Below are 19,867 nucleotides of genomic sequence, written 5' to 3'. Positions count from 1 at the left end.
CTTATCATTCTAGTCCAGCTAAATGCATGGGTGTTGATATACTCTTTTTTTTTCTAAAAAAAAACAAAATAGAGACATCATTACCATTTAACACAGCTTGGCACTATTGTTTGGTTTATACTTTTTACTGTTGACTTATTACTTTTTACAACTCTGTAACTTGGAAAAATGATAGCGCTGAGCCGCTGGACTAAACATCTTGAACAGTCTCTTCTGATTCTTAAATATTTTTTCATTTGAAAATCTCATTTTTCAAATATTCATTTATCTCTCACCTGCATAACGAGAATAAATACCTGAATTTCACTTTTTATTACAAGATAGCACTGCAGCATAATTTTATATAAAGATATATATATTCCGTACAAATGATATAAAAATATATTTCTACAGTTCCTAATGTTTAACACAAACTATTTTGATTCCTCTAATAGCAGCAACTACAGTAAGAAAAAGTAGATAAAGTAGAATTTATCAAGTTTTCTGCAATCTTCTTGTGCTTGAAGCTTTACTTTGTTAGCTGGAGTACAGTGACAGATAATGAAAGTTTTTCTGAATGGAACATAGAGTAAAGGGTACACCCGTGGTACGTGTACCAGGATAGGGTTAGGCCATAATTTTATTCAGATTTTCCTTGTTTTAGTTCTAGCCAAGTGTTTATACCCCTACCCATAGGTTTTCAGTCTCTTTACACAACTTATTTTGAAGTAGGCGAAAAAATTAGTTACCTCCATATTATTACACACACTTCTGGAGCGCCAAGTAAGGGATGTGTGCTGTTGAATATTACAATCTAAGAATCTAATAATATACATTTCAAGCTTGAGGTGCAGTACTTGCTTGCAACCTCTGAGTGAATTTTTGTGACTTCACACAAATATTTGTTGATAAAAAGGCAACCAACTCATGTCAAAATATTTAAAACATCTACTCAAATGAACATTCCTACTTGATACAGATTTTGAAGAGAATACATTTGAAAGCCTAAATTTGGATGAAAGATAATATTACTATTATACAATCTATCAATCTTTAGTCCAGTGGTTCCCAAACTGCAGCTCGTGGGCGGTACCCATTTAATGGCCAGCCAAACTTGGGTGAAATAGTTTTTTTCTTTCTTTTGCGTTTTATATGCCGTCAATTGTTATGTCATAATACCAATTTAAGCGTGTGTATATTCGTAACAATTCAATTAAACAAGCATCTTAACTATACGCACTGGCTCTTGTGGGCGCTCGCCTCTCCTGGCCTGCAAATTTTGGAAACCACGGCAGTTGAGTCTAACCGTATTTAAAGAAGAGCAAAAGTATTATTTGGTTTTATGCAACAGCTATTTATGAGAAAAAATGATGAGTCACAGTTGAAAGAAGCTTTAAAATTTTTCAAAAAACATACAAATTAGTTGAATTTACATTTTTTTGAAATCCAAAACAAGTCTTGTATACTATTATGTATAATATATTAATGCCAACAGTGAACATTTTCTTGAGGTAATGATACCAAACTGATGAATTAATTTTTGTTCTGACCACTTTCTTGGCGTGCCGTCCTTTCTATTTCTGCTTCAATATTCCTGGAATTAAAATAAAGAAGCAAATGATTTAACAGCCTCTGCTGCATTAACAATATAACTGTGAGATGATAGGCTATTTTAGTTCTCATGTGGATCCCTATGGGGAAAGCAATATCGGACATACCGTGTTTCCCCGAAAATTAAAAAATAAGAGACATAGTCTGAATTTTAAACATGATTTCAATATTATCCCTCCTCTTAAAAAAAAGGCCTAGTTGGTATTGCTTACTTGTTAAAGAATGTGTTATTTATAAGTAAAATGAAATCGTTTTTTACATTTTGTATATTTGAAAACTTTGTAACTTTGTTTTTGATGAATGAAAATAGAAGACATCCCCCAACATGAGGCCCCAGTGTTATTTTTCGAGAGGAAATAAAAAGAAAAAGGGTAATTAGTAGTTGTTAGTTGAGAGTATTGTAATTATCTATTTCAGTGCTAAAGACCTAAGTTCTCTTGGCCGCTATCACTCAAAGTGTAATGAATTGAGTAAGAGGGCCCTTCAAAAAATGATTGCTTCTCACATCAGTGCAAAAACCCAGAATCAATAATATATAGTGCAGTGTCCCACAAAACGATTTAATATAGTCGACCGAATTGAGTATATTTCCACCTTTTTGCGTTTTAGATACCGCCAATTGTTATGTCATTAACACAGTTTAAGCATGTATATATATTCATAACAATTCAACTTTACTGGTATTTTCATTATAAGTACCGATATTCGCCCCTTGCGGGCACTCTCCTCTCCTGGCAGCAAATATCCATTCGTTGTCTAATTTTGGCCCCCGGGCACGGATATAGAGAAAAGAGGTATTTAATTTTCTTAATATTAAATAGTGGTAAATACTATGTGAGTTATTCAATCTTGGTCTTAGTGGAAACTAACTGCCTTTGTCCCACTCCAAATACAAAAATGTTAAGAAAAGCAACGAACCTAAATTCTTGCATGAATTGATCACGTTGATTACGCAATGTCATCAGTACAGGATCATCTTTAAAATCACCAGGATCATTAGAAAGATCTAGAAAAAAGTTACAAATTGGGGAGAATCCTTTTGTTCCAAACAAGTTTCCTGCACTGTCACATAAGAACATATTATGTTCAAGAGCATAGACGGGCACGTTTTTTTGACCTGGGCCAAAAAGTTTGCCCACATAGAGTGACGGGCCATTAAGTGTGACTTAAAAAGTTAGATTTCATGAACAATATTCATAGTGGTAAAAAAGCAAAAGTGGAAAACAATAAGCATCTAAATTTGGTTTTAGTTTGGTTGTGGCAGCATCAGGCGGGCCGGATTTGGCCCGTAGCTTGCACATGTCAGTTCAAGAGGTTAGAATATTATCAGTCTGCAATAGTCTACCTATTTTATTACATTGTGATTGAGTTATAAATTCGCTTTATTTAAATAATACCAGCCACTATTTTTGAAGACATTATATTGAAAATAGGAAAATGCGAGTGAAATATACAGGAATTTGTTACTACATCCTTAAAACTAGTTGTCCCGTTACCTTTTAGTAATTGTTCGAACATCCTTCCTGGGTCAAATTCATCTTGATTCTCTTCCTCCAGTCCAGTCTCTGATTCTTTCGAACTTGAATCCTCCACATCTTTATCATCGGTGACGAATGAGGCATAAGATTGTTCTGTTTTATCTTTGTTAATAGGTTCAGAATTCCCAAGTTCAGATTTGCTTTGTTGGCTGCTGCCTGATATGCTTGAATGACTATGACTGAGAGTGCCAGAATTTATGGGTGTTTCAGATCTTTCTGGTTGAACAGCTGCAAAAAAAATGGTATATTCAACGGTTGGGACATGTTAAATATAGTCGAAAATTGAAATGTTACAAGCACTCAAGTTGAGAAATTTGTGAAGGCACATAGATTATTTCAATACTGTAGAAAGCACAATATTGTCGTCTAGTTTAATCGTGCCAAAACATGTCTTAGAATGAAATTCTCATTCACTGTTTTTATCAAATATAGAAAGGAATAGCTGAAATAAGGAAAAGAATTCTGTAGGGCTGTAGAGTGGGGAAAGGTGTGAATGAACAATTGTGCAAGTTTTACCCGGATTAGAACCTGCTATAGTACCAGTCAAAGTTTTTTTATTAGATAATTATTAATAGATAGAGATGCTTTTGAACATACTCAGGGTACAAAAAAATTACAACACACAAAACAGTATTTTTGATAGATTGTCTGAAAGGCCATGACGCTATTCGAATGAGTTTCGGCTTATCTTATGCTTCGTAAAGAGCCAAAATCATGAACTACCTTCTTCATCTCGAGTTTCCCTGTATGATCCGTCAAGTTGTTCAATATGTTTTGCGCTTTTTGTTTTCTTTTCTCTTTTTAATTTCTCGATTCGACTTGAAGATGATGTTGGAGTATGTGTTTCATTGAATAACCTGGATCCAATTACCTAAAAAAATTTATACCATGATATGTGAAGTCAGTGGTTCTCAAACTTCTTGGTATTGTGACGAACTTCACAAAATAAGTTCAAGTTACGACTCCCCATGAAAAATGTTTTGATACCTTTCAATAAAGGACCACTTTTGCAATGAGTTTATATAAATTAGGCCCGAAGAGAACTGCCGTTGTGTCAATTTACCTAAATATCTGTTTTGAGTCCACACGCAGGCCGAGGGATGAACGTTGCTCAACAACGCTAGATTTATCCATGTTCATAGAAGGATTAAAATGAATGGAATGCAAGACTCAGGTTTACCTAGTGTGTGTGACATCATAATTGGAACAGTATTGAATGGCCTGTGACATTAGGGAGTTCTCATATAAATAAGGTTGATCGTTACAATTTTTAAATTGATTGTCCTCTCTGGTTTTCAAGTGTGATTCAAACGATAATAACGAGAATTTAGAATTTTTCTACGTACCGCGGGTACAATTCCGCAAAAGAGGAAAAGTTTTGCGGCACCCCAGAAAAATTTAAACGACGCACTTGGGCGTCGCAACGCCCACTTTGAGAACCACTGCTCTAATTAACAATGTGGATCAGGCCTGCACAACATACGGCCCGCGGGCCGCATGCGGCTAGATACTTCTGTGCGGCCCGCGGGTGATTTGGAAACACGCCACTTCTCGGGTCTAACAATCAAAGCCGGCATTGTTATTTAAGCGCGCCGCTACTCCGATCATATTCGAAATCGTGAGATTTTTGTTTTGCACTAGTTTCAATAAATACCTGTTTCACAATATTATTTTAATTTGCAGTTCATCTTGTGAAATATTTATGTGGCAAAGTTCGGGGCCCACCGGGCCTTCAGATTTATGCTTGCGGCCCTCGTGGTAATTTTAGTCGTGCAGGCCTGATGTGGATAGTTGTATTGTTATAAATTCCAATTTACAGATATAGGATTTTAAAAAAAGTTAAAAGTGAGGTCCTAAACCAGGGGTGTGCAACGATTCTTGTCAGTGGGCCAAATAACCAACTTCAGACATCTAGATGGGTCACACAAAAAATTCAGTTTTTTGATGCAGGAGAGGCAAGAGAAAAAAATGTGCCTTGCAGTAATAGGAAGAAAGGGGGAAACAGCGAAAGATTCAACGCATCGGCAAGAGCAAAAAATATTATGTATTTATACACTTGAAATTTTTAAACACACTATTTAAACATAAACTGTCGGATTCGGATTTTATGCTTGATGGGGAAAAATGACAAGGGGAGTGTTGACAAGGGCCATACTAAATGGCTTGGTCGGGTTGTAGCCCGCCTGTAGCACACCCCTGTCCTGAACACCCTCTCAGAAGTTAAGATTTATTTCAAAACAAAGAGCTTCTGAAACTCGAATTCAAAAAAAACTGCTCAAGGACGCCGACTTGTCGATCTAGCGGCTCTGACTCAATAGCGTGTGTCCCATCACTAATTAATTAATAACTCGCTAATTATACGACATAATTCAGTTAAAATGAATATGCTTCTGGTCCGAGATATGATGAATACACATGCAAAATTTGGAGCAGATCAAACCTCGCTTTCGTGAGATATTGCGTATGTCTAACAGACAGACAAATACCTATCAACATACTTACCGATCGAGATCGATAAAAAACAATGAGAAATAAAAAATGAAGTTAATTCTAAATTCTGTGATACTTTACTTTCATATATCAACACATCCTTGTTTATAGAGCTCAAAATTACTTACTAAAACCCAATATTAAAGATAATGAAGCACTTAGAATTACCTGTCTTATAACATTAGCAGTGGGAGAACAACTTTCTGAATCACTTGTAAACCGAGGTTCTGATGTTTTCACACTAGGAAACAAAAGATAAATAATAGTTATTTAGGTGATTTCTTTATCCACGTTCGCTGAAAGTATGTGACCAAGTCTCTGAAAAAAATGTTAGAATGAGATTCTCATTTTGATCCTGAGGGAAAGCCAATAGGACGGTTCGATCTTATTGCAAATCACAGTCTGCTATTTTGTTACTTGTCAGCTGTATTCCCTTCTACTGTGTGGACCTGATTAAGCCAAGTGAAAAATATAAAGTTTTATTACTTGTTGAGAAGTCGAACATTGAGATAGCCATAGCTTCCTAATGGAGGGTATGTATATGGTCAACTAGTTAGTTGTAACGAAAACAGCAAAACAGATTAATATAGGACACACTGTAGGTCTTCAACTACAAACAAATATATTACTGATTGAAAAGTTGAAAGCAATTACTAACATACTTAGAACTGCAGGTGCTCCCGAAGTATGCGAACCAAGATGGCGGACATCGGAACGTAACATGGGTAACAGGTTAGGGTTAGGCGATAATTTTTTTCCAATTTTCCTTATTTTAGTCCTATTATCAGTTCGAAGACTAGCCAAGAGCCTCCCGTAGTATTTATACCTAAAATTATGGCCTAACCCTAACCTAGTACACATATTACATTCCGATGTCCGCCATCTTGGTTCGCATACTTCGGGAGCCCCGAACTGCATATAGAGAGCCACAGGCAAGGGCGTAGCCAGGGAGATGGTCTGAGGTTGGGAACACCCCTTTCCTGGCCATGCCCCTCTCCAAGGGTGCTCTGCTGGCACACAATTTGGAACAAGAGCTTGCCTGAACCTAGAGTCCCATTAGTGAAAAGCACAACTCATTTCTGGACCTACAAATTCACCTTGACACGGTTGATTTCCCATCCTCTGCATTCTTCTTATTAGTTCGTTCCATAGTACTGCTCCATACTGTTGTGGCTTCAGTCCTACAACTGACAGGTGATATAACACGAGCCTAGTATATAACAAAACAGAGAAATTGTGGTATTAACACTATACAATAATAGACAAAATATGAACAAGAAAAGAACACATTGAATAAGTACTTGTTAAATGGAACTTTCATATATAACTTCATATACAAGTGCCAAAGATGAAATCACCAAAACCGCATAATTCAAAGTCCTTGCATGTAAGTCGAGTTGAAAAATCGGTTTGATGACAAACTAAAAGGTCGGCTTATAGGCGAATGACTCGGAGTCTGATTGCACTAAAAATGTTTATAAATTCAGTTTTAGGTCTGTTTTTAGGGGGTTATATGCAACATACTATACAGAATATTCATGAAAAATGCTTCAAATATGGAGTATATTCAAACTCAGTTGATCGGTTGTCTAATTTTATAGTTTTCATAACATTTTTATTGATATTGGGAGACTTCATTAAAATGATAATAATTTCGCGAATGAAACTATTTTAACTTCGAAAATTTAAATATAAATGAGTTTCTAAAATCTATTCTTCCAATATTTGAACATTTCTGACTAAACATTTCATACATAACATTCTTACTCTGAAAATTGTCTTCAATCACAACAATTACCGGCGCTCCCGTAGTATGTGCAACAAGATGGTGGACACCTGACCATAGTATGTGTACCAGGTTAGGTAGGCCAGGGTGGTCCAAACCCAGGCCCGCGGGCCACTTGTGGCACGCAACTTCATTTTCTGTGGCCCGCGTCGCTAGCTGAAGCAACTAACGAAGTTGAATAATGGGCTTAGCAGTCTAAATTGTTATCTGGCTTCATATCGTTTTGGTCGGGAATATATGCTAACAATTTTTGCATCATAGAAAACCTAAAATCGAATGCGGATTCTTTTAGCCTAGGTTGGCGCTATGCCTGATAACTAAATATTAATGTTATGGCCTAACAATATAACTCATGCCTGGTGTTTTTTGAAACCAGCCTAAATAGTATTACAAAAAATGTTGCCTGTATATCAGAAAGTTTATTAATTACCCTTCTGTACCTCAAATTGTGTAATCAATCAATCTGTAGTTATATATAAGTTATTTTCTAAACATGAGTTTGAGAATGAAACCTGACGAATTCAAACTGGATGTGGGAGGGAAAATACCACAATTCTAGCTTGATATCTCTGCAAGTTGTGTCGACGAGAAAACAATTGAATTTAAAACGACATTTTAGAATCTTGTAAGCAATGAGGATTTTCCAAAGTTAAGATTTTGCATTGAAAATCTATCAATGTTTGAAAGCACATACATTTGCAAAAGCATTTTTTTCAGTAATGAAGAGTTTGAATAGAAAGACTTTTGCAGGTTTTAGTTAATTTTTGTGGTGGTTTTTGCATGGGTTTGCTCTATAAATGACAAATACTGATCAATGTGTTTGCACAATAAAGTGTTTGTATTGTATTGCACTGTTTACCTATTCTTAGTACTATTGTGGCCTGCGAACAATGCAAAAATATGTTTGTGGCCCGCAGAGCCGACAACCTCGGACCACCCTGGGTTAGGCCATAACTTTATTCCAATTTTCCTTATTTTAGTTCTATTACGAGTTCGGGGACTAGCCAAGTGACTGCCGTAGTATTAGTACCTGAAAATATGGCCTAACCCTGACCTGATACACATACTACGTACTGGTGTCTGCCATTTTGTTGCACATACTAAGGGAGTACCCAATTACCCGTGGAGATCCTTTACTTGTCTGTGGAGAATTTCCGACATCAGCTTCAATGATTTTGACTCTGTGAAACGACACGCTCGATGACGGAGTGCTCGTATGTGGGAATGAACTCAGAGAAGCAGAACGTTTCACTGTATCTTCTGAAAAGTGGAATAAGGACAAATCAGTTGAAGATTCATATCAGCGGTTCCCAACCAGGGGCCCATGGCCCCCCAAGAGGGCGACAAAAAGTTGGTGGGGCCCACAATCATAGGCTCAATATTAATTTTGATAGTAACTTTAATAAAATTCCATGTTTATCATAGTTTCATACTGTAAATACCACTAGAATGATATACAGAGTGGCAAAAGCCTCTGGAAAGGGGCAACGAGCCATAAAAGGTTGAGAGTCACTGATTTACATAGTGCTGAAAAATTGGTAACATATCACAAATGCGGCTCTTTACTAGAGAACCTATTTTAAAATAAGAAGTTTGTATAATATAATTGGAATTACTGTATATTGTAAAAAACTTAAGCCAAAAAATGCTTGAGAAAGTGGAGGACCGCATATAAGTTGTGATATATTTACAAAGGGCCACATGCCTCGCTTTGAGCATGCTTATTTAAGAAATAGGATTAATAGCCAATGAGTTTTTGATCTATATGTAATAGTGCTTTTTCAAATTCAGGGATTTAGCAAGGTAAAAGTCAGCTAAAACAAACTTTAAAAGTTGATAGTGTGTGATCAATTTTATTTTATCAATTTTATCAGCCGTTTTTACACCTTTGTTTCACTGAATATGTGAAGAGTTGCTATTTTGGAAAATCAGACACCACACTCAGCAAGTCATTAGAAATTTCAATGAACTTATCAGTATCACCACCAGTCTCCTCATGAAATATATACCCTATACCTTTTCGTTTATCAAATCCTTCAGACACAGCTTCCTCATCAGAAAAAATCAGGCTCTTCGTTGTTTGTGTTTCAGCTGATATCATGGGAGAGGAACCAACAGCAACACTTTTTAAAACTTTTGAAAATTCTTCTGGTGATTTGGAACCAATTTGACTTGGCCTGGATTCTATATGAGGTTGGTCTATATTATCTTGTGTTGCTGGGAGGTTCCTAGACGTAGCACAGGGTGGTTGATTATGTTGACAATTGCAGGTCGGTTGATGTTGGTATTGTGAGAAATCTGGTATAAAGGTAGGATGTTGGTGGCCACCACAAATGTTAGGTTGGTGCTGATATATGTGAGATTGAGTAGAAAAGGGTTTTTCTGCTTCGTTTCTGTAGAATTGTCTTCGTGGAGTTGCACGTTGAGGTGGTGGGCCTGTTAATATGGAGTTCTGAGCATTAATATCATGCCCACCTCAATGGTGGGACCGAGACTGTGCAGAATTCCTAAACTTTATTCTGGGTTAGGAAAAGTTCTCCCTTCGACACTCTGAGAGAAAATTGAATTATGATAATGAAGACTTGTGCGATAGTTTTTAAAGAACTTTGAGAACGCCTTATGAAATTATTGCCGTTGAAAGTCTGAAATTTCAAATCATATTCCAGGGAGTTTGAAAATGCGACTCTGGTGAAAACATAATTCCATAGTCCTGGTTATAATAAATCTGTTGTAAAAAAATCTAGTAGAGTTTGAAATTATTTTTTTCGTTTTCAGCCATTTTTTATTTTGGAATTTAAAGTAATAAAATCAACATTAACGGCAAAACGTCACAAAACGTTAACTGTTACCTTGATTCTTAGCAACACTATCTCTTGCATATTCCAGTTTTCTTTTCAGTCTCCATTGAAATAAAATGTCATTTTCTTGTCTAGCTTTCGTTGGTGATGCGTGAGGCTTTGATAGAGACGGTGGGAAGTTCTCTGGATGGAATAAAATTTAAAAAATGTTAGATAAGGCAAGTAAGAACAGAAATAATTTTTTTAGTATTTGAAAGGGAAATCAGGCAGAAATGAAGAAGAGTTGACGTTTTGCCTTAATTCTTTAGGCCTACATGTTTACAAACTCCCAACGCCAAACCTAAATTTGAATAGGATGTGTCAAAGACCAACAATTCTGTACACAATGCAAATAATATAATGAACTTATGCAACCTCAAATAATTATATTTTCTTATTGTGACGCAGAACAATTATAACAAGTGTATGAAAAGATTATAAAAATAAACAATACAATTTCCTGTTATTATTGCCGTATTGAGAAAAATTATTAAAAACCTCCTTCCATTACAATTTCAGAAATTATTTTATAGCTGGCCAAGGCATATCAATGACGTCATGCATTGATAAGAATTGAATTGAATACAAGTTAACAATGATTGATAACAATTAATTCACATCCGAGAATGTGATAAATATTTTCTGCCTTATGGGCGGACTTACTGACCATTACTGAGATTGCTTCAGTATATTTTTTCGGTACTCCAGTAGTATTTGTACCCGGTTAGGGACAGGCCATAATTTTAATCAGATTTTCCCCATTTTAGTTCTATTACGAGTTCGGAGACTGTCTGTGTTAGCCAAGTGAATATACCCCCTGACCATAGGCTTCTATCTCTTTACACAAGTTAGGCAAATATTCATTTTGCAATGTCAACATTAGGGCCAACCCTTAGTCCTTGAATAATGGTGATAATAGGCTATGTTTTTAAGATAAAAAAGACCTTAATAGGAAATAAATACGATTCCTTTCAATATTTATTGTGAAAAGAGTTGATAAAAGAATTAATTTGAAAAAAGTTTGTTCATAAAAATTAAAAACAATACCTTTCTGCCACTGCATTTTTCTTGGTATTTCCATCTCTTGAAACCTTTTTGAAATGTTAGCAGGAAGGGGTTTTGACATCCTCAGTCTGCCATTTTCCTCAGAAGCTTGAGTTGTATCAAACGAAGAGACTTTGATATCAAAACTTGATGATTTATTAGTTGTTGATTTGAGTGAGGACTGAGGTGATGGAGAGGAAATCACTGATGAGCTGAAATGAGAAATAATTAATATCAAAGAGTATATTTAGAGGCACGTTCGTTAGAGATGTTTAAGAGATTCAGAAAATAACAAATCTGGGTAATTTTGTAGTATGTGAACCAAGATGGCAGGCACTGGAACGTAGTATGTGTACCAGGTTAGGGTTAGCTCATAATTTCAGGTACAAATACTACAGGAGTCACTTGGCTAGTCCCCGAACTCGTAATAGAACTAAAATTGGAATAAAATCATAGCCTAACCCTAACCTGGTACAAATACTACATTCCGGTGTTTGTCATCTTGGTTCACATACTATGGGAGCGCCCAAATTTGAATAAATACATTTGTTTTTTAGAACTTTTAGAACATCCTCTCTTAATTAGGTTTTCAGTTCAAGGTCAGTATAGGAAAGGGTATTCACTAATATTAATTGTTTCAGATGCATAGCAATATCATGGTTCACCTTTCTTGTAACAGCTTCTCTAATCTTGAGTTCAAAGTTGAAATACTAGTATTTCCTGGTTCCGGAGATCCAGGCTTGACAGGAGATTCTGTTTCTGGAAGTTTTAAAATCGTTTTCTCTGGTTTAGGTGAAGCTGGAGTTTTCCCAGTAATTCCTGGTAATAAAATACCAGTTTTTTTAAGCTACTTCAATTATGTATCATTGGATGCAATGAAAATATAGATACTTTTTGTTATAAAAGTTCAACAAGAAGAGAAAGAAGGTGTGATAATGGAAAATTGAGGGAGACCACTTAGATGGATATTTATCTTAGTGGCAGAGAATTTCATAGATGGTGTTTTCTGAATAAAAAAAAGCACAGTTTTTAAAAATAATTGTTCAGTCAAAATAAATAATATGCAAAATTAATAATCTATAATTGAGAAGTTCAAATATTTAAGAATTAAGAAATTATCAAAATTACCATAGAAATATGGTACAGAAAATATAGGATGAATGTCAAATTCAGAGAAGTATAATGAGATTATTTAAAAGAGCAGGTCTATAAAAGCATCAAAAATAATCTAAAGAAAAATTCCAATGACACTACTTTGACAATTTGACAATGCAAAAAACTTTTTGAAATTTTCGAATTGCGTTTAAAAAAATGCTTGCATTCACAATAGTTTACCAGATGTAATTCTTGAAATATGAGAGATATCTTTTGAAGTAGTTTCATTTTGAAGATCATTTAAACGCATTGAGGTAGACTTCGGGCGACTCGTTACATTTCTTTCACGACTTGGTTCATTTCTTGATGCTGCAGTAGATTGTTTTGTTCTGTTTAATGTTGAAGAAGGAGTTGGAAGCTTGGATTTCCTTTCTGATGGTGGCTTTGGGTCACCATAACGAAAACGATTGAGTCGCCTACAAGAAAAAAATAGAATTTAAAAGCTGTAATTACTTTTATTAAACATAATTTTAAAAAAATTATGAAAGGATTGGAAAATAATAGAACAATATCTTGTTACAGAGATATTATTAAACATTCCAGATAGAATTACTGACGCTGTACTTTTATAGACCTCTCTGTCTGGTATCCAGTATGCAATTGGGTGAGTATTTATAAGCTTCACTTTGAGAATAAGTAATAGTTATTCTCCTTTACCATCGAAATAATAACTACCAGTACCTATCCAGATATTCTATTGATCAGGAAATGAATACTGAATTTCAATATTGAAATAAATTTGATCTTGGTCAATTATAATAACAAGCTGGACACTCAGAAACTTATTGAAAACACTTGGTGAAAAATCGCACAATTGCCCAAAATAATTAAAAAATACATTCCAAAATTATCATAAGAATCTTAATTCATAATCCCAATCTACGCTTTACATTTTAAACAAGCAAATGCTTGAATATTATTATATATTGGAAGTAACACAGCGCCAAAATAGTTACAAAATTATTGAGCATTGAACTACTCAATTTGGGGTGGCATAATAATGACTACAGTATTTAATTACCTAAATCTGAATTTAGAGGTTAGAATTATTAATCTGGTAACATGGTTCAATTTGAATGAAAAATACTCACAAGATTATGAGGTATGTAATTAAAAGTCACAAGACAGCATGAGGATCAATAGTTAATCTTTACACGATTAGGAGGAAAGAGAGATTGTAATATAGAGATAACAATGTATGAACGAAGTGATTCAAATGTCTGAACGTATTCGAGCGATTTTATAAAATTATTATTTAAAAAACTATCGACTAACAGAGAGATTGTCTTTTTACTCATTATTATTAAAAGGGTTCAAGTCTCAACTAATTGCTTATGATTTTGTTTTGAAACAAAACCACACCAATCTTCAGATCCTGCTTGATTGGAATAAATAGTTTTATTTGAATACTACTTCGCTTTCTTTTGAGCCTTGTCCAAAATAAACTTTCATCAGGAAATAACAGGAATACAATGAAAAATACATAATTTAAGAAAACTTACATTGCTATATTTGATGATCTTTGAGATTCAGCTGATAGATCTCTATCAGTAGCGAAAGAAGTCTTTATTCTCAATGGTTTTGGATCGCGACCATAAGATAAGTTGTCTTTAGCTGTCCTTGCTGTTGATGTGAGTGGGCCAGGTTTACTTGGCATGTTTGAAGTGTTGCTTAGTTGAAGAGCAGATATTCCTAAATGGAAGGAATTATTGAAATTCACTAAATAGTGTGAAAAAACTCAAAGATTGACCCTTTTATCAATTATCAAGCTAAAAAGAGTGGTTTAAAGTCCGACAATCTAAATTTCTATGTAACCATCGTAAATTATAGACTTTAGTTCAGAGGAAAAATCCACAAAATTTGTATCAGAACCATAATTGCTTCCAAAGATTGAAAAGAAATATCGGTGCTCCCGAAGTATGCGAACCAAGATGGCGGACATCGGAACATAACATGGGTAACAGGTTAGGGTTAGGCGATAATTTTTTTCCAATTTTCCTTATTTTAGTCCTATTATCAGTTCGAAGACTAGCCAAGAGCTTCCCGTAGTATTTATACCTAAAATTATGGCCTAACCCTAACCTAGTACACATATTACATTCCGATGTCCGCCATCTTGGTTCGCATACTCCGGGAGCCCCGAAATATCAATAAATACATTTATATTCGTCTCTTGCATAACAAGTGAGAAGCAGCATTGGTACAAATCAGTAGTTATCTTTGTTGTTATCGCTAGTTGGTATACTTGGAAATATTGCTGTAGTCATCCCAGGAATATGCATCCACAGATAGAGTTAACAAATTGTGTACAAGGTACATTATGGCAAACACGAGAGAACAGAATTCAAAATTAAAGTATTATGCGAGTAAAAGACCCCAAAGAACATTACAAAACTCTGATGCTAATTATTAAGGAGTTTCTGTATACCTTCGTCTAATCCAACACTATCCTTCGATGGCCACTGTTCAACAAACTTTGAAGAAGTCCAGCTTTCTACATCGTTTAAATATCTTTTAAGATCTCTTGCAACTGAATCTTTCTCGTAACTAGATATAGGAGGTTTTGTGCTCGTAGAATCTTCTTCATGTATAGAATATTGCTCAGGAGTATAGACTTCAGGAGGTAAGGAGTATTCGTGTCGACGAATAACTTTCTGTGGTCTGTGTGAGGAAGGTAGGTTTTCAGTTTTGAGTAAGTTGTTAACACAAAAATGAAATGGGCCTGCAGTTCAGTACAGTGTATTGTTGTTATCAGTTTTTAGTGTGGTTGATAACTTATATGCATTTATGTTATGACTATCGTTTTGCCCCCTAGCATAGATGAAGCCAGGGTTTCTGGCAGATGTGCCAGTAATTTTATGAAATAGGAGTACTTAAATGCAAAAATCTTTCGAGATTCTGCCTTAGAATGGAATCTTGTACAAGGTTTTCTTCAATGTTTATTTGAAACAGTCATATGAGAAGTTATAATATGACTCACAAGATTGCGCAATTTAAGGCAAAATTGCGTACACAGAATATATTTGAAAATAAAATGGTGAGATTGTTATCAATTTTCTGCCTTTATAGAACAATTCAGGTTTCAAAATATTCAAGGTGTATGTGATTGTAAACAACCCAACCAACGAGATGATTCCAATTTTATTGAAACAAAATTTGAAGAGTTTAATATTTTAGGGAGTCAGATTGAAAAATTTTCAATACAAGACATAAAAATTATGAATTATATAATTATTTCCAAAATACCTACGTCAGAGTTATATTCTTATCTTGAATATCTTTGGATGGTGATGGTATGTAATGACTTTGTGGGAGAGGCGGAAGTTGGAATGGATTCCTGGAAAATAATTTTAATATCAAATTAGGAATGTTATTCCAATATCAAATGGAGCCTTTTCGTTGCTTTTTACAATATCACATGTCTTGCATAAGTCAACAACCATAGATAATCCTGTTACAAATAAACTCTCATATGAACAGTGGTATCTTGTGACTCTCCTAACAGTAAATGATTCAACTTTAAGTGAGATGCTCACAACATTACCTCAAGCATCCAATATGACCGCTATATCAAAGTTAGAAAAAAGCTCGAGAAGCAACAAAATTAATTCATCTTATAGTAGCATAATATGCAGCCTATTTTATTGCTACGAAGTCTCAATCGCCTACTAGTTAAATATTTGTTCGAAAGAGTTCTCAACTAATTTTCACTTTTCATACTTACTTTCCAGGAGGAATAAACACAGAATTCATCAATACTCTATCAAAATTCTCTTCAAGATCGAACAAAATTGTGCGCTATTTATATATTCGAACTACTGTAATTCTAATCGACAACATGCAAATAAAAACAGCGAAAAATACAAAATAGTACAAATTCACTGACAGTACCAAATTTTGTGGTCGAAGAAATTATTATGAAAAATTGGGTGTGGCTTAAACTGGGAATGAATGAACCATATACCTAAGTCACTGCTGCCAATTATGCTCCAATGATTTATTGATAGCACAGCAGTATCAAAATGGGTCGAGATACAAGAAATTTAGAATTTTGAATTAGCGTTATACTGTAAGAAAATTCCACTTCACTGGGTTAGATCTTTAGTGGGAATTACAGTAAGTTACACAGCAGCACAAAATGAAAATGCATTTACAGGCATAGGGAGGGTAGGTTTCCTCTACATAACCCAGATACAAAAACTTCTGTGGCATATCACAATAAACAAAAAGAGTATAAATGAGTAATGTTCATGTTTTGAATAATATGACTAAGTATTGACAAAAAAATTGAAGAAAAACAAAAGCTTCAGAATGATTATTTCAGGTAATATGCTACATGCAAGGATTGATAAATACATATTCTCTTAAATTAGTCATCAAAATTGGAGAACTGTGTGCTTATTAAAATACTACAATAATATACTTAATAATGAAAATTTTGGATGAAGTGTTACAATATAATCAAACTAAACAAAATGAATTCCAGTCATCAAAATTCAACTATGATAATAAATACAATAACATACTTTTTGAAATTTTAAATGAAGTAATACAACATATACAAACTGGAAGAATTTCAAAATTTCCCAAAATGTTACGATTTAAAAGAATATTTAACAAAAACATTATTTCAAAGGAAAACATTATAACTATTACCTTACTATCCCAAACCCCATAATTATAGAATACAAGATTACAATATTTCAGTTGGAATAAATCACTCAATAAACGAGATATTCCAGTAAATGATTTCTTTAAATTCAGACAATCAAATTAACCACTCAGTCAATTATGCACTTATTTGTGAGTTTTACACTTCTAATACAGTTCATGCAGAACCAATTTTACATGGGATGGAATACCTTTATCTAATAGAGATCTAATGGCCCTATATTCCCAACTACCTATATTAGATATGAGAGCTGAGTATGGAATATTGGCTTCATTGAAAGTAATGTTGAATATCATTCACACCGAGTTAAAATACAAATAATGCCTGTATATTGTGCCATTTACTTTAGACCAGAAAACAGTAATAATAATATAGAACACCAAATTTTGAACTTAATAACTTTTTGTTTTGAACTCATAGAAGCTTCACTTTTATGTGATAAGACTGAAAAAAATTGGAACGCTTCATGACCCATACTGCAGATACCAGTAACAAAAATTGAATTTTATAATAACTTATCACAAGTCAATTTGAGCCCTCTTTTTCAAAGTACTAAAGGAAACAATATAGGTGATGATTTTTGAACAAAGTAAATCAGCTAGTTTTATATATATAGATGTGCAGCAAGCTACATCCATATTTCTTATTATAAAGCAATGACAAGTTCTCATGTAATATCGGGCCTAGTTGAAATTTGTTAATTTCGTGCTTAGTTAATAAATTAGCAAAAAAGGCAAAAACATGATACAATTAAACAGTAACGGTGAATAACAAGGAACAAAATTACAATGAAACATGACAATAACAGGAAACAACGAAGTATAATTTCTTATGTGTATGAAAAGCCATCATACTAGTTATTTATAATATAATTAGAATAACATAAAAATAATTAGTAAGCAAGCAAATTTGAATATTATCTGTTGTATTTTGGATTTTTTAGTCCTTTTTAGAGTTCATAAGATATCACCGATTCATCAAAAAAATGTTTCTAGACAACTAAACCAGGTCCCTAGACCTTCATTAAAAATGGAAAAGGTATTGACTGAAAAGTTGCACGAAACCACTATAAAGCACTCTAGTAAATAAGATTTTTCTGTCATTGATAATAAGGCAATTCATGCTACTTGTGATCTAGATGAAAAAAGTATGGCTTGGCTTTATACATGCCTTAAAATGTATTCATGTCCATATTACTTTTCATAATTTTTTGGTTCGATGATCTAAAACAGTGGTTATCAAACAGTGGGACACGCCTCCCAAAGGGGGAGGGGGGGAGGTTGGACAGTTTTTAAAAGGGGGATTTTGGATATTTACATTTCTTTTATTTTGAATATTTATGTTCCATACATGTATTTTCAGGTTTTTTTTTTTTTTTTGAATAAAACATACTTTTGCCTTACTATCTGTCATTTGTAGCTTATTGTTTGCTAGTTCGCAAGACTTGATAAATTCAAGAAAGGGGGCGCAGCTTAGAAAGTTTGAAAACCACTGATCTAGACTGATTAATGACAGTAAGAGAACAATGAAGATGTGAAATGTAAATTCAATTTTTAGTATTATAGTGAAATACCATGAATTCCACTTCACATGGTTTCTCTAATCATTTGCCCAAAGTTTTATATCTCAAAATAATTTAGCTTGATAAAAATGTTATTGATATTTTTTTTTCTACATTGAAATAGCAAATTTAACTAATTTTATGGAATGAAATGAGCACTTTTATTCACGCATAAGTACACTAATTATATTATCAGCTGCCATGTAGAAAATATTAAGTTCATATAATATTATTTGTGCAAGTGAGCGTAAAAAAATCAATTTCTCAAGCCAAATTTTACAGCTGAATACTGTACATATGTATACAAGATTATATACATAATAGAGTTCATATGTGATCTAATAAATAATTATTCTTTATTTGCAAAGTGTACAGATGTTCATGAAACAAGCTAGGACAGCGGTTCCCAAACTATGGGTCGCGACCCACTGGTGGGTAGCAAGAGGAACCTCAGTGGGTCGTGAAAAGATGTAGAAAGCTTTGATTAATTATACTGGTTATAAGGATCGGTGGCAAAGCAAATTTTGAAATAAACTGCAACTTTTCAATTTTTCACGTCTAAAACTATCTGAAATTGAAATAAATGTCAAGTCTATTATGGAAATAACAAGAAACAAGCTCATCTTTCCCACTAGCTTCACTGAAAATAAATTTGTTTCCTCCATCAATGTTTTATTAATTTATTAAAGTTAAATGGGTCGCCATAAGCCGTGGTAAAAAATAATGGGTCCCAACTCTAAAAAGTTCGGGAACCGCTGATCCAGGAGCAACATTACTAAATCTTTTATTGCAGGCATTCTTGAGGGCAGTCCTATTCCATGATTATTTTTCATCTTCAATTAATATGTCACCAATACGTAGATCATTCGATACAAGTAGTAAAAGAATGATATCAAATAAAAAGCAAGTTTTCCCCAACCTTCCTTCATGGAATATGCCAAGATATCAGCATTCATTACCGTGGTGGGATCATAGAGTCCAGGACTGCTCATTATTGGCCGGTGCATGTATCTGTAAACATGGTACGCCACAAGAGGAATATTGAGAAAAACTGTAACAAACTCTCCCGCCCATAGAAACAGAAGGTTGAAAAAGACGTGGATTCCGTATTCCGGAAGAACTAGAGGGTTGAGACTGTTGCATTGATCTATCGGATTTTTATAGTCAGTTTTTAATTCATCAAATGCGATAATT

At 34.1% G+C, this 19,867-nt stretch overlaps 1 protein-coding gene across 1 annotated transcript; it reads right to left on the bottom strand.

Annotated features, from left to right (window-relative positions):
• Positions 1 to 293: 293 nt before the first annotated feature.
• On the bottom strand, positions 294 to 19,512 carry LOC120326328 (uncharacterized). Its single transcript, XM_078111528.1, has 16 exons — positions 16,165 to 19,512; positions 15,691 to 15,777; positions 14,869 to 15,101; positions 13,943 to 14,132; positions 12,621 to 12,856; positions 11,951 to 12,104; positions 11,289 to 11,497; positions 10,254 to 10,385; positions 9,421 to 9,840; positions 8,525 to 8,664; positions 6,716 to 6,828; positions 5,787 to 5,859; positions 3,852 to 3,999; positions 3,087 to 3,356; positions 2,509 to 2,596; positions 294 to 1,573 (listed from the first exon to the last, which is right to left on the bottom strand). The coding sequence occupies exons 1-16, from the start codon at positions 16,191 to 16,193 to the stop codon at positions 1,513 to 1,515; spliced, it is 2,583 nt and encodes an 860-aa protein (XP_077967654.1). The 5' UTR covers positions 16,194 to 19,512; the 3' UTR covers positions 294 to 1,512.
• Between the last annotated feature and the right edge of the window lie 355 nt (positions 19,513 to 19,867).

This window comes from Styela clava, chromosome 4 (assembly GCF_964204865.1).
Source record: "Styela clava chromosome 4, kaStyClav1.hap1.2, whole genome shotgun sequence".
NCBI lineage: Eukaryota > Metazoa > Chordata > Ascidiacea > Stolidobranchia > Styelidae > Styela > Styela clava.
This window is presented reverse-complemented; position numbering and strand designations above follow the sequence as displayed.